The sequence below is a fragment of the Odontesthes bonariensis genome, chromosome 24 (assembly GCF_027942865.1).
Source record: "Odontesthes bonariensis isolate fOdoBon6 chromosome 24, fOdoBon6.hap1, whole genome shotgun sequence".
NCBI classification, from domain to species: Eukaryota; Metazoa; Chordata; class Actinopteri; order Atheriniformes; family Atherinopsidae; genus Odontesthes; species Odontesthes bonariensis.
The window spans coordinates 30703370-30719628 of NC_134529.1; the positions used below are offsets into that span (position 1 = coordinate 30703370).

The 16259-nt window shown below is 46.3% G+C and overlaps 1 protein-coding gene across 1 annotated transcript in view; it reads right to left on the reverse strand.

The window, feature by feature from the left end:
• The window catches only part of ddhd1b (DDHD domain containing 1b), a 78797-nt gene that overhangs the window by 47561 nt on the left and 14977 nt on the right, over nucleotides 1-16259 (reverse strand). The window contains exons 2-3 of the mRNA XM_075459871.1: nucleotides 3976-4152; nucleotides 3507-3635 (exon numbers count right to left, since the gene is read on the reverse strand). Of these exons, the coding sequence (XP_075315986.1) occupies nucleotides 3507-3635; nucleotides 3976-4152 (306 nt within the window). The remainder of the gene's footprint in view (nucleotides 1-3506; nucleotides 3636-3975; nucleotides 4153-16259) is intronic.

Below are 16259 nucleotides of genomic sequence, written 5' to 3' on the forward strand. Positions count from 1 at the left end.
ACTGCTCAACAAGCGGACCCATGTGTGGCTAACCAAGGCGATGCTAACTTCTCAGAGCCGACGCTAACCAATCAAGCAACCATGGAGCAGATTTTAACTGAAATAAAGTCTGTGGCCTCCCGGGTGAACGACATGGATGATTCAGTCGGCGCTCAGCTGGACATCATTGACGGTGCGCTGAATGAAATTAAAGTTTCTGTCACTTCGGTGGAGAGCTCTTTGTCGGCTCTGTCTAACCGAGTGACGGACCTGAAGAAGCGCACGGAAGAGGTCGAGGAGAGGGTCTCCGCCACGGAGGACACCCAAAGTGCCCATGATACTTGCATAGCCGCCATGGATAAAACGGTGAACCAGCTGCAGCTGAAAATTGACGACTTAGAAAACCGCGACCGTCGTAAAAATCTGAAAATTATCAACCTTCCAGAGAAAACAGAGGGCAACATCTCTCTTGCGGACTTTCTCCAGACAACACTACCGACTTTAAAGTAATACTATGTAACATTTCTACCTTAAACTGCGCTATGTAACTTTGCTGGACCGGCCCAGGAGCTGAGCAGAAGTACTTCGGCTTTCTGGCACACCTACCGCAAAAACAAATAGACCCCTCTCACGCTCCCAGGTACATTTGATTACTCTTACCTTCTCGGTTGACATAGCTTGCCCCTTCTGACTCCTCGCCGGTTCATCAACAAACGTGAAACGTGAAAGCGAAAGGGTCTTGTATTTACGACAGTGTAACCGTACATTACCTCCAAGCCTGTAGGGGGAGCTCCATAATGGGCTTTTTGAGAAGTTACATTGTATTGCTTTAATCGGCCTGCCCGCCGATTATCCCCCGCTGGAGATTGAACGCGCCCATCAATCCCTGGCTCCCGCTCCGGCTCCAGGCAAGCCCCCGAGAAGCGTCCTGGTCCGGTTTCTACGATACTCACAAAGAGAGGCTGTGCTGAAAGCGGCGATAAAGAAACGCGACATCCGCCATGGTGACTCCAAGCTGCGGTTCTACCCCGACCTGTCGGCGGAGGTCCTGCGAAGGCGGCGAGAGTTTGACACCGTGGGGAGAGCGCTGGCTCGTCATAATAAATACTGTGGATTTGCCTACCCAGCCCGCCTCCGGTGTCTCCACGAAGGGCAAATTCGTCTTTTTGACACCCCTGAGTCTGCGGCCGCATTTTTGGACACCCTTAAATGAGGTAATTTCTTCTGCATCTCTATTGTTACCAGTTATAATGGAGAAGGACTGACTTTAAAGGGATAGTTCGCCTCTTTTGACATGAAGCTGTATGACATCCCATATTAGCAATATCATTTATGAACATTGACTTACCCCCTGCTGCGTCCTGTGAGCCGAGTTCCAGCCTCGTTTTGGTGTTGATGAAGGTAGTCCGGCTAGTTGGCTGGGGCCACAAAAATAAAGCGTTTTGCTTCTCAAAACAATATGCGTTCAAAAGAGTAATACATTTGCATCACAAAATCGTTGTCCAGGAAAAAGTCAGACCTCACATCGCTTGGCGCTATTTTTGCCTCCCTTGATATCAATGCGTCCAATATAAACTGTGCAGACCGAAGTGCAGACCGAGCGGTCCCCTGCTTCCGAGCAGCAAACACCGTAACAGGTGCAGCTATCGCTAGGTGGCTGGACGCAAATTTGGACGAAATTTAAGACATTTTATCTGCCGGTGAACCCAAGTGTCCATTGTCCTGATAAAGATCTAGCCTACCAGCTGTTGTGAGGCTTCACTTTGACAGCATTCTCAGTGGTTTAAGGTAAAATAAATTGAGGCAATTGTCACAAAAACAAATAGCATCCGTTTTACACTGCCAAATGAAATATTGGCTACACAACGAGCCCCTCGTCAGCCCTCATCATCAGTAAATTTCTGAGTGGGTGCGATCAGTCTTGCTTGACTTGCGTGTTGGAATGTCTCTCTCTCGGGCATTTGTAGCTGGTGCAGCCCTATTATTGCATGGCGAGCTGTCCACGTGTGTGGTGCTGAAATCGCGTGTCGGAATGGTGGTATGTTGAAAAGAAAAAATCATACCGCCATTCCGACAAAAGAAAAAATGAAATTCGGAATGACGGGACGTTTCATTTCTTAAAAAAATGTCACCATTCCGACAATTGAACGTCAATGTCGGAATGTCGGTATGTCGGAATGGCAGCATGTAACCCCTCGACCCGACATCCTTGGAGAATTAAAGTAGCAGCAGTTCTGCGGTAAAAGTTCATTAAAAATGCTGGACTCACCCAAACCACTTGTCCATGATTCCGTTATAAATAAGAAATCTAGGCCATGAGAGGAAAAGAAATCCTTAATGATGAAGGTTTTGTTTGCCAGCGACCTAGCATTTATCAGACCGATCCTGGCAGAGATCGGCGGATCTACACCATCAGCTGCCGTCCGAGATTCCCGGCAAAGAGGCCGCAGGTTGCGAAGATTCACCCTGCGTCTACAGGGTCCAGGAGGAGTACAGGGACAACGGGGCTGGAAGACTCCATCTTGGCCGGCACCACCAATAGGTATCAGACAGGCACCCACAGGATCCAATACGCGTAATGTTAAAGAAAGGCGGGGCACCAACCCACGCATCTTGAAAGAGGTCGGAAAACATTGCCCCAAAGCAGCCTTCAATTGTACTAGCCGACCGCTGCGCTTGCCACGGTGGGGGGCTCGCTTCTGTCGGAAAGGTAGAGACCAGAAACGACACAGGTAAGCTGGAATGCCCAACAGCAGGGGCGGGGTTTTGTCTCTAATATAATTCACGGATAACACATTTTCAGTCGAGGCTCCAATGTCCAGCAATCTTTGGCGATCATACACAATCAGAGCGTTTACACTTGTAATAGAGTTGAAAGCATACAGCAGACAAAACAGAAGGAGCGTCAGACGGCAAGCCTCAAACACTGGCGCCATGTTGGCAACACCTGTCCAACTTGTGCAACGTTCTTCTTTGCACAAAGTGGCTTTGTAATTATATCATGGGATATAATTAAATTAGCATTGCTGATTTACCATCCTTCTCTTTCCTTTTGGCCCCACAACCCACTCGACTCTCCCTGCATCCTCACAGTCTACCATCCACGCTCACACTCACTCCTAGGGACAATTTAGAGACACCAATCAACCTAACATGCATGTTTTTGGATGGTAGGAGGAAGCCGGAGTACCCGGAGAGAACCCACGCATACACAGGGAGAACATGCAGACTCCACACAGAACGAACCTGCCGGAATTTCGTACCAGTGTGTTGACGGTACTAACCACCACACCACCGTGCAGCCCCAATGCAATCCAAGTCACTGTAATCCATTTATCATTCTAATGAATCAAAAATCCATCCATCCATTTTCTATACCGCTGAATCCGTCGGTCGGGTCGCGGGGGGGCTGGAGCCTATCCCAGCAGTCAATGGGTGAGAGGTGGGGTACACCCTGGACAGGCCTGAATCAAAAATATACCACAAATTTATCGGTTGGAAAAAAGTCCAAATAATTGATCTATTACCTTTCGAGAATCCGAGTTTCTGAGTGACAGTGCGGGCGATCTTGGAAGTGGTGGCGTCGCTGTACAGGTACACCTCATCCACACTGTGCCAGTCCACATGACTCCTGCTCAGCTTCAGACTGTAGATGGCTGGGACATAAAGACACTGTGATTAACAACTGACACATTTCATTGAGCATAATTAATTACTGTAATTATTCCCCATGAGACTGTGTAAAATGTGTGTGCATGTTAAAGTGTCCTCTCAGTGCCCTCTCTGTCAGAACAGCTTCCTGTTGGTTCAGCTGCAGTCAGCTAATGTGACATCACCTGACTGTTCTGTGGCCTTGCTCTGAATAACAGAGGTGTGTACACTCTTACCCTATCACTTTCCATCATCATATCACACTCACTTTTACGCACAATTTATTGTCTGACACACATAAACAAGACTTTCCAGGTTTATTTCACTCCGTCATTCATTACTTACCGTCCTTACTGTCCACTGTAGTGGTCACTGTCTCCAAATCATATGTGTCCCTCATCTGTTGCCCTCGGAAACGAGACAGGTGCTCCATCTCTATAAGATCACTCTCATCCTCTTCCAAGGGAAGCCATGTTCCATCGATGAACCACTGACCCCTCATCACAGGAATACGGTCTTGCTCTGAGGGACATCACACACTGTCTATTGGCTATCTTCATTTTCCTTTGTAAGACAGTACATGGCTCCATACTACCATTACATGAAAAAGTGAAGAGAAACTAATTTTGCTATGCAGAAGAATGTGAAACACACAACATCAAAGAGGACAATATGTAGAGGATAAAACCCTACTGGAGCTGAACCACCACCTTATCCATCATCACTATCAGCTGTATTAAGAGCTTCACTTTTAATATGGCACAAATAATAATGATGGTGCTTCGTTTGTGTGTCCTGGCAAATTCTGATAGGTCCCCGATTTAGGGGCCTATTACACACACACACACACACACACACACACTCACACACACACAGTTAGGTCCATATATATTTGGACACTGACACAAGTTTTGTTTTTTACATGTTTACTGAAACATATTCCAATTATAATTATATACTGGACATGGACATAATATGTAGCATCTCGGCTTTCATTTGAGGGTATCCACATTTAAATTGGGTGAAGGGTTTAGGAGGTTCAGCTCCTGAACATGTGCCACCCTCTTTTTTAAAGGGACCAAAAGTAATTAGATTGACGCTTTTTCATGGCTATTTCATGGGCAGGTGTGGGCAATTCCTTCAACATGTCATTATCACTTAAGCAGATAAAAGGCCTTGAGTTGATTTGAGGTGTGGTGCTTGCATTTGGAAGATTTTACTGTGAACAGACAACATGTGGTCAAACATGCTCTTCATGCAGGTAAAACAAGCCATCCTTAAGCTGTGAAAACAGAAAAAACCCATCCGAGAAATTGATACAATATTAGGAGTCGCCAAAGTTTGGTACATCCTGACAAAGAAAGAGAGAAAACACTGGTGCACTTAGCAACGCAAAAATACCTGGACGTCCACAGAAGACAACAGTGGCGGATGATCGCAGAATCATTTCCATGGTGAAGACAAACCCCTTCACAACAGACAACCAAGTGAACACCAGAATGATGGCAAGGAAAAAGTGTATAGAACAGTGTTAATTTCGTCAACCAGGACGATGACGAAAATATTTCGTTAACGCCCCTTTTTCCCGTGACGATGACGAGACGATGTTGACAAAATTGCTTCCAGAAAATAAAAATATGACGAGAATAAAAAATGATTTTCATTAACGAGACTAAGACAAGACGAAATTTACAAGCCATGGACGAATGGACATTAAAAAATGTAATTGTTTATAATTAATTTGTAATTTGTAATTGTTAATATAAGTGTTTGTTGAACTTCATAGAAGATTACGCGCTGTTGCCCTGTTTGTCCCTGCACGGCGCCTGTCCCACAGTGCCTCGCGGCTCAATCAGTAGTCGTTCAGTTGAGTTTAGGCCCTTCCCATGTCAAGTAACGTAGCCGGTAACTAGTGTCCTAGTGCCACTGCCACTGAATGAATTTTGAGATGTTCAGAGACATACAGTCTGCTCAAATCCAGCTAAATGCAGTCAAATTGGCGGCGTTTTTACGGATGGACAGTGAGCCAAAACATACAGCCAAAGAAACCCAGGAGTTTATTAATGCAAAGAAGTGGAATATTCTTGAATGGCCAAGTCAGTCATCTGACTACCCTACCCGAACCAGGGTTTGAATCCCCACCCCGCTGTGACTGGTGTGCAGTTGGTGAGAGGCTGGGGTAGCATGTGGTTGTGGGGAAAAAAGATGGTTGTTGTGGTGTGAGGAGCAGTGATGGCTGGCATTAGGGGAGTGACTCTGGGACGCCAGTGATTGCTGACTAGCCTCCTGGAGGTGTCGTGGGCCCAACTAGATGAAACACTGATGAAAGGAGGTTCCCACCTGATGACCCCAATGACATGTTGGTCAGCACTGCTCACTGATAGATAGATAGATAGATAGATAGATAGATAGATAGATAGATAGATAGATAGATAGATAGATAGATAGATAGATACTTTATTCATCCCAAATTGGGAAATTATTTTGTTGCAGCAGCATACATTATAAAGCTATGTAAACAATTAAAGTAAAAACAAACAAATAAAATAGAATAGAATAAAATAAAATAAAAATAGTGAATAAACATTAGCTGTATATATATATATCTATATCTATATATATAGATATAGATATAGGGATAATAGGGAATTATTCACTGAGTCTGATCCATTTTTTCTTTAGCACAAGTTTCTTGTGTTTACCGTAAATCCAAATCTAGCCTAGCTAGTGACTGTTGTGAATAGGGCAGCTGATAACAAGGGAAACACCATGTGACAGATTGGAAAGACAGCTGACAAGAGGCAAAGACGCCAAAGGTGCTGCCATGGGCTATCTCACCTGCCTGACAGAGGTATTCAACACCAACAGTGGCCTTCAATTACCTGGTGAGTTAAGCAATGCTCCAAATGTGTGGGAAATTCATCTCTGCAACTGTTTTTTAAGTGGACTAAAACAAAATATTGCCTTAGCTGTAAAAAAAAAATCCTGCATTGGTTGGAAGCACTGGAAGCGTGACTGTCACTACCCAGAGAGGTTAACCTGATGTCAGACAGCGCTAATTATGAAGAATCTCCAGAGGTAGTCCCATCCAACTACCAGCCAATAACCTCCCTCTGTACAATATAGAAGTTCCAGTCATGAATCGTAGTGGGTATGATAAGTATGCACATTGATCAACAAGAGTGGGGTACAAAGTGGAATTTAAAGTAGCACTAGAGAAGCAAAATTCGAGCTATTGCTCAAAAGAACCATCAGCCAAGACTGTTAGATCTAACATGCAAATCTGTGCACTCCCTGGATTGACGAGAAGAAACACCTATGAGTCAATGCCGCACACAAGATCACAGCTGAAAGGGTTGAACGACCAAACAACACCACAGCAGATGTTTATGATATAAACATATTTATATCAGAAATATATTTATACATATACTATTCATTAATATGAAAGTTAAAATAAACACACCAAAGATCTGTAGCAGTGAGTGTTAGAATAGAACAAGTACACAATAAAGCAAAAAATGTGTAACTTATAAAGAGAATTTGAGTGATTTTTAATAATCCAAGAGGAGCAAGAAGTTCCACAGAACATAAACAAAGTAACAGGAAGTGATACAATACGTCTTACCGCAAAACATCAGAGCGTCCAAGACGCCCAAGAGGAGGCTGATATCGAGAAATGTTATCAGTGGGGGTTAGGGTTAGCTACTAAAGGCTGTTAAGAAAGACAGCATGGACACACTAATCATGGCAGCTCAAGAACAGGCCCTGAGCACCAGAGCATTAGGGGCCCGGGTCTACCACACCAGACGGGACCCCAGGTACAGGCTGTGCAAAGAGGCCTCTGAGAAAGTCCAGCACATAGTAGCAGGGTGTAAGATGGAGGCAGGTACGGCATACATGGAACGCCATAACCAAGAGGCAGGAATATTGCACAGGAACATCTGAGCTGAGTGTGGTTTGGAAGTCCCAAAGTCAAAGTGGGAGATGCCTCCAAAGGTAGTGGAGAATGACAAAGCTAAGATTCTGTGGGAATTCCAGATATGTACTGATAAACAAGTAATGGTTAACCAGTTGGCCACTGTGGTAGTTGACAAACTGCAGAAGAAGGAAGTAGTGATAGATGTAGCAATTATAAGTAACAGCAACATCAAAATGAAGGGACACGAGAAGCTCGAAATATACCAAGGGCTTGAAGGAGGAAGTTGGAAAGATGTGGGAAGTGAAGGCAGCAGTGGTGCCAGTGGTAACTGGAGCTATCAAGGATGTAAATGGAGTGAAGAATCTTGACCTAAAGTAAAGCTTTGACTTACAAGGTGAGTGTGGGTTGGGAGAAGCTCAAACACGGCTATAGGTACTGAATGCCGAATGCTAATAGGGCTGTGTTAACTAGCAGCAGTTCAATATAAGTTCTGCTTTGCCTATTATCTGACAGGAGCACTCAGGGTCGTGACCCCAAAACTGTGAGATTGGCTCCAGCAGATCCCAGGAACAGCATCAGAGATGTCTGTCCAGAAGAGCACAGTACTAGGAACAACTTACGTATTGGATAGAAATCAATTCTAAATGCAAAGTAACTATTAATCAGTGCCTTGAAAGAGAATGAAAGGAGCAGAAAGGCATATATTTATATAAATATGTATGTAACACATGTAATTCATACATCCAGCCATCATCTTCCAGGGTCGGATCACGGAAGCAACAGGTTCAGGAGGGAAATCCAGACATCCCTCTCCCCAGGGACAGGCTCTAGCTCCTCCTAGGATTCCCAGGCCAGAAGGGATATATTCCTCCAGCTAGTTCAGGGTCTGCCCCGGGGCCTCCTCCTAGTTGGCCCGGAAAACATCCAAAGGGAGGCAACCAGGAGGTATCCTAATCAGATGAACCACCTTAGCTGACTCCTTTCGATGCGGAGGAGCAGCGGCTCTACTCCAAGCTTCCTCCAGATGGTTGAGTTATCTCTGTCCCCCCATCTCTAAGGCTGAGCCTAGCCACCTTCTGAAGGAAACTAATTTCAGCCACTTGTATCCACGACCTCTTTCTTTCAGTCACTACCAAGATCTGTGACCATAGGTGAGGGTTGGAACAAAGATGGACCAGTAAACTGAAAGCTTCGCCTTCCAGCTCAGCTCCCTCTTCACTACAATGGACCGGAGCAGTGCCCTCATTATTGCTGACAAATCAGTCCGTCCATCTCTCACTCCAATCTGCCATCCCTCGTAAACAAAATCCCAAGATACGTAAACTCCTCCACCTGAGGCAGAGACTCATCCCCAGAAAGAGCATTCCATCTTTTTCCGGTTAAGAATCATGGCCTTGGGTTTGGAAGAGCTGAACTTCATCCTGGCCACTTCACTCTCAGCTGCAAACCGCTCCAGTGCAGCTGAAGGTCATGGCTTGAAGAATCCAAAAGAACCGCATCATCCATAAAAAACAGAAATAAAAGCCTTAGGCTCCCAAACCAGACGCCAAACCAGTTCCCAAACCAACACGTACCGTGAACGAGTTCATCCAAGTGCCAAGAATGCAGACCCTTTTGCATAGTTAACTCTATAGCTTACCGTTCTGTTCTAACACACTCCTACAGATATTTAGTGGGGCCAGGTGACTGTCAGGAAGAGGCATAGCCCTAAAGTCAAGCCCGTTGTTCACCGTCGACCTGTCCACGCTTCAAACAGATTTTCCCCACTCAGCGACACACCCGCTGAGGACAAAACCCTGGTAATTGGCAGCTCCATAGTCAGAAACGTGGCATTAGAGACACCAGCGGCCATAGTCAAATGCATTCCAGGGGCCAGAGCGGGCGACATAGAATCCTATTTAAAACTGCTGGCTAAGGATAAGCGTAAATACGGTAAAATAGTTATTCACGTCGGCGTTAATGACACCCGGTTACGCCAATCGCAGGTCACTAAAATTAATGTTGCATCGGTGTGTAATTTTGCCAAAACAATGTCGGACTCCGTAGTTTTCTCTGGACCCCTGCCAAATCTGACCAGTGATGACATGTTTAGCCGCATGTCGTCCTACAATCGCTGGTTGTCTAGATGGTGTCCAGCAAACAACGTGGGCTACAGAGATAATTGGCAATCTTTCTGGAGAAAACCTGGTCTGATGAGGAGAGACGGCATCCATCCCACTTTGGAAGGAGCTGCTCTCATTTCTAGAAATATGGACGAATTTATTTGCCACCCTAAAACATGACAACCCAGGGCTCAGACCAGGATGCAGAGTTGTAGTCTTACACACTTCTCTGCAGCTTCCCACCTGCTGCTACCCACCCAATCAATTAACACAAAAGGAGCAAATCCTCTTGTGCAAAAAAAAATTAAAACAAAAACTTTAACTGAACCAAAACATCAAACTATTAAATGTGGTTTGCTGAATATCAGATCTCTCCTTTCGAAGTCTCTGTTAGTGAATGAGTTGATTTGTGATCATCATATTGATATATTTTGTCTTACAGAAACCTGGCTGCAGCAGGAGGATCATGTTAGCATCATGTTAGCTTCATGTTAGCATTAATGAAGCAACTCCCTCTGACTGTTTAAATGTTCACGTTCCTGGAACCACAGGCAGAGGAGGAGGAGTGGCAGCTATTTTCAGATCAGGGTTACTCATCAGTCCCAGACCCAAGATTAGTTTGAGCTCTTTTGAATCTCTGATTCTCAGTTTTTCCCACGCAAATTGGAAATCACAGAAACCTCTTGTGTTTGTTGTTGTGTATCGGCCACCTGGCCCTTATTATATATGAGTTTCTGTCTGAATTCTCAGAGTTTTTATCCCAGTTAGTGCTGAGTACAGATAAAGTCATTGTAGTGGGTGACTTTAATATTCATGTAGATGTTGAAAATGACAGCCTGAATATGAACTTTAATTCTATATTGGACTCTATTGGATTTTCTCAGAGTGTTCACGGACCGACTCACTGCCTTAATCATGTGGCACTATGAAGAAGATAAGTACATTAAAATAGTAGCCCCCCATTTTATTTTAAGGTCTAAACTCACTTTCTGTTGATAGACTACTGTTAAAATCGATTTTATTATTTAAAAGTGTAATCTGAGTTTCGCCAGCAGAGGGCGCTCAGTGCGATGCGTATCAGTTGCTAACGCTCTGGCCAGCAGAAGAAGTTGGTCAGCGCTTGATGAAGCTGTTTATAGAGCGAACGCACAGAGCAGCTCCTGTAACCTGCTGTATTTTCCTGTTTTGCAGGATATTCATCTAAATAAATATGATGCACTTGAGATGAGCTGGCCCATCATTTCAAAAGTGTAACATATTTTGGCGAGCCAGCCAGGAGGTGGCGCTAGTGAGTCAACACCATCACCAACCACCCTCCTTCCCAAGAGACGAACCTTTAAAAAAAAAAGATATGGAAGCAACACAGCTTCTGCGTGATCAAGTGAGTGCAGCCTTGTGGCAGTTGGATAGAGAGCTTCTCATGGACGTCTGCAGGCAGCTGAAATGCCCTGGCCTGGACAGTGGAGAGCCTCAAAGCAAGACCAAAAGGACACTCATCAGGTTGGCAGAAGGAATGTTTGATGAAATAGAGCAAAGTGAAGAAGAGGATAGAGTGGAACAGTTTTGTAAAGAAACAGCCACATGCATTCAGAGACTGAGTGAAGCTACTTATCGGTCAGGAGAGGAACCCCCACTTAAAGAATCTGTACTACAGAAAGATCTCAAAGTCCCAATCCCACGTGCCACTTCAGCCCAGGCCGCAGGCTGTCCATTCAGGACCCGACCAGAGCCAACACGACCGCTGCAAGAAGTAACATTGAGGAGGGAGTTTAAGATTTCTGGACAGATTGGAGAGAGTGGGCAGAAGGATAAAGCCTGATTCTTACTCGGCGCAACCTCGCTTTGACCCATTCTTACTAGCTGGTCGCAAATGGCGCAAACGGTCACGTGACCCAAAATTCCGCCACGCCCCCCGTCGCAAGCTAAAAAAATCCTCGCGCGTCGCAAGGTCGCGCACACAACTTTTTTTTCTGACTTCGCGCGAGCTCAACCGGAAACAGCTGACCAAGAAAAAGGAAACATGAACACTGCAGAGACCGCGGTGACCGAGAGGGTGCGCCTCTACAAACATCTGTACGACACGTCTATGAAGTTACACTGGGACAACACGGCAGTGTCGAATTCCTGGGGGGAAATCGGCATGCATCTGGGGCAGTCGTGGTGGAGGTGAAGAAAACATGGAAATGCATCCGTGCATTCTGTTTTTGCCGCAGCCGCTTAGCTCTGAGATACATATACAGTTCTACACCCAGAGTAAATTCATTCCGCATCAGATGTGCCAGCCTCTGCTGACGTGACACCACAGGTGGCATTGTGTATGCTTTCTTCGTATGCTTTTCTTCGTCCGGTTCTTCAGCTTGTTTCCTCAACAGTGACGCCCGCTGGTCTGGAGAGAACTGCAAATGTGACGCATACTCGGCGCAAACTGCACTTATGAGCTGAAGGAACTGTGAAGGGGCTGGCGCTTTCGATGACGTCATTAATGGTTCTCGAGCCAGAACAGTTGCGCGGTTGCGCCGAGTAAGAATCAGGCTTAAGCTGTCTTACCTAAGTCTGGTGCGCCAAATGGAAAACGGAATTGAAAAAGGACACTCAGAGACTGAAATCATTGAAGCAGTAATTAGGGCCATCAGTCCAGGAACGTGTCTACGAGACATGTTGGAGATAAAACGTGGGTTAACACTTGACAAACTGCTCACCATATTACAGGGACACTACAGAGTAGACAGCCCCACTGAGCTTTACCATCAGCTCCTCAATGTCACCCAGGAACACAAAGAAACGGCCCTAAATTTTGTATTTCGTGCCATCGAACTCAAGGAGAAACTGTTATGGAAAGCAGCAAATGAGGAGACAGATGAACTGTACAGCAGAGCCACAATTCAGCGCAAGTTCCTCCGCTCCATTAAAACTGGGCTGCTCAGTGACTCCATTAAGTACCAGTTACTGCCTCTTCTCGCTGACCGGACCATAACAGATGAAGAGCTGATCGAGAAAGTCACTGAAGCTTCGAAGCTAGAAAATGAAAGATGTGAGAAACGGAAAAGGTCCTCCGCAGTCAAAATTCCCAAAGTGCAGGAGCTCCAAACAGACTGCCAGACAACCCTGACGCCTGTTCAGAGCCACACAAAATCCAAAGAACCTTCCACTGCAGCAACTATGAAAACAGTTGGAAATAAAGAGACTCAATCAGGAACGCAGCAAATGATAGAAGAACTTCGCAAAGAAATGAAAGAAATGTTTCTGGCTGCTGTAGAAGCCAGTTCCCACACCAGGACACCAAGAGAAAGGCAAAGAGGCTGTAGAAAGTGCAGAGAAGAGGGGAAAGGAGAACACTGTTTACACTGTTTCAAATGTGGGCGAGAGGGCTACTACTCTCGTGGATGCCGAGCACAGAGGCTGTCGACGGGAAACGGGGAGGGACTACCGAGGTGGGACCACCAGTAGTCCAAAACCCCCGGTCCCATAAGGAACAGCTGAGCTCACTACCATCCTCCAATGAGATGCCAGCTACTGCTCCATCAGCTTTAACGGAAGTTCGCTATCTAACCCCTCAACGCAAGTCAGATTAGTAAGCCTGGTGGGGAACCGATGTACGGTGAACTGTTTTATGGACAATCATCCGGTCAAAGTATTGTGGGATTCAGGGGCACAGTCCAGCATTGTAAATGAAAACTGGAGACAAAACAACCTTCCCCACACAGTCGTCAGGCCTGTATCAGAACTGCTAGATGGTGAGACACTCACAGTGTTTGCTGCAAACGACACACCCATCCCTTATATTGGCTGGATAGAAGTCAGCTTCAGATTAGACAGTGATTTGTACCCAACTAGTGACCTGCAAGTGCCAATATTGGTTTCCAGTGACCCAGCCGTGGCTAGTGACCCCATCATCGGCTACAATGTGATTGAGGTTATTGTCAACAGGAAAGAAGGAAAGACCAAGGGCGGAAGGAAACTACTTGCACACAATGTAAGTCAAGCATTTGAAATTACTGTACAAACTGCACATAACGTTGTCAAGCTTGTGCGGAACAACAGTGAAGACTCGGAGGCAGGCATGGTAAGAACTGGAGTAAAAAAGGTGCCGTTGCCAGCTAATAGGGTCACAACAGTCTATGTACAGGCACATGTTACTCCACATGCCCGAGGCCAGGAAATGCTCTTCCTGTCAGGGGTGGCTGACCCGCCACCAGAGGGTGTGGTGTTCAATGATGGACTGGTGCGGATACCAGACAGAAGAAGGCCTTACGTACCAATCTCAGTGACGAACACCACAGACCACACCATTTATCTAAAGAGTCGTGAAGTGATTGGGCGTGATTGAACCCATAAAGACTGTATATGAAGCGAACATCCAGACAAAAGTAAATGGGCTGACCCAAGAGGACGGAAAGAGTATGATGTCAAAACCACACAACCTGAATGACAGACAGGCACACACGATTCAGCAAAGACCAAAGTCATGGGACCCACCAGTGGATCTTCAGCACATGACAGAAAGTCAACAAACAGCTGCGAGGAGGATGTTACGGGAGGAATGCGAGGCATTTGCACATGACAGTGATAATGTGGGCTGCATCCCTTCCCTGAAAATGCATATAACTCTCCATGACCCGAGTCTGGTGAAGAAAACCTACATGTCTGTCCCAAAACCTCTGCACAAGGAAGTGAAAGAGTATCTGCAGGATCTTCTTAATAAAGGTTGGATCACACAATCACGGTCTCCCTACTCATCACCTGTGGTGTGTGTCCGGAAGAAAGATGGCACCCTTCGCCTTTGTTGTGACTTTAGGGAGCTCAATCGCAAGTCAGTTCCAGACCGCCATCCAATACCAAGAATTCAAGACATGCTCGATGCACTGGGTGGGAGTTCTTGGTTTTCAGTGTTAGACCAAGGTAAGGCGTACCATCAGGGGTTTGTGGATGAAGAGAGCCGACCCTTAACCGCCTTCATCACACCCTGGGGACTTTACCAATGGGTACGCATCCCCTTTGGCTTGAGCTCCGCACCAGCTGAGTTCCAGAGGAGCATGGAACATTGTATGGCAGGTCTCAGGGACACTATTTGCCTCCCATACCTCGATGACAACCTAGTGCACAGCAGCAATTTTGAGGAGCACTTAGAGCACATCCGCCTGGTCCTCCGGCGGTACAAAGAGCATGGTGTTAAGCTGACTCCAAAGAAATGTGACCTGTTCAGGCGAAGTGTCAAGTTCCTGGGAAAGCTGGTTACAGGGGACGGGTACACAATGAACCCAGCAGAGTTGGCCCCGGTGATGGCTCTAAAGGAGAAAACACCTGCAACCGTTGGAGAGGTACGTCAAATGCTTGGTTTCCTCTCTTACTATAGGCCTTTCATCCCCAACTTTTCCCGTGTGGCCCATCCACTCTATAGTCTGCTAAGCCCCCCACCCTCTGGGGACTCTGCCCCAGTCCCAGCTGACAAGTCTAAAAAGGGGGTGAAGAAAAGTAAAGGCCACTTACCGTCACGCTCACCCATTCAGTGGACTAGCTTCCACCAAGAGGCATTAAACCAGCTTATGGATGCACTTACCAGACCTCCTATTCTTGGGTACCCCAACTTTACAGAGCCCTTTGTGCTACATTGTGATGCATCTCAGGTTGGGCTAGGTGCTGTTTTGTATCAGCGACAGCAAGGCAAAATGAGGGTAATAGCCTATGGTTCCCACACTTTGAGTCCAGCAGAGAAAAAGTACCACCTACACTCTGGCAAATTAGAGTTTTTGGCAATGAAGTGGGCCATTTGTGAACGCTTCCGGGACTATCTGTACCATACTCCATCATTTGTAGTGTACACCGATAACAACCCGCTAACATATGTTCTCACTACTGCAAAGCTTAACGCCACAGGTCACAGATGGGTCGCAGAGCTGGCCAACTACAACTTCACCATCCGCTACCGTCCAGGTAAGACCAATGCAGATGCTGATGGGCTGTCGCGTATCCCGCTGGACATGGAGAGCTATATGAAGAGCTGCACTGCTGAAGTCGGGCAGGAAGCCATAAGCGCGTCTATGGAGTCTGTGGTGGTGGAGCAGAAATATCCTTGCCAAGGTATTGGTGTTATCCAAGTGAGTGCTCTGACATTGATCAAAGATTCTGATACCACCCAACCTTTGACGCCAGACCAAGTCCGCACAGCCCAGGAAGCGGATGAAGTCCTGTCAAGAGTCCTCTGGTACAAGTCACAGAGTGGGAGACCAAGTCGGGCTGAGGTAAAGTCGGAGCCTCCGGCAGTGGCAGCATTTCTCAGGCAGTGGTTGAAGCTTCACGTCGATCAGCATGGTGTCCTGTACCGTAAAACAGCCCGCCGAGAGCAGCTATTGGTCCCTGAAGCCTATCGCTCTCTGATTTTCAAAGAGCTCCATCAAGACATGGGCCACTTAGGGGTGGAAAGGACACTCGACCTGATCAGAGACAGGTTCTACTGGCCACAGATGGCAAAAGAAGTTGAACACTTTGTGACTGAAGAATGTGAGTGTCTCAAGAGGAAAAAGCCAAGTAAGCCGTCCCATGCACCTCTGACCCCGATCTAGTCCACTTACCCGTTCCAACTGGTCTCCATGGACTTCCTTCACCTG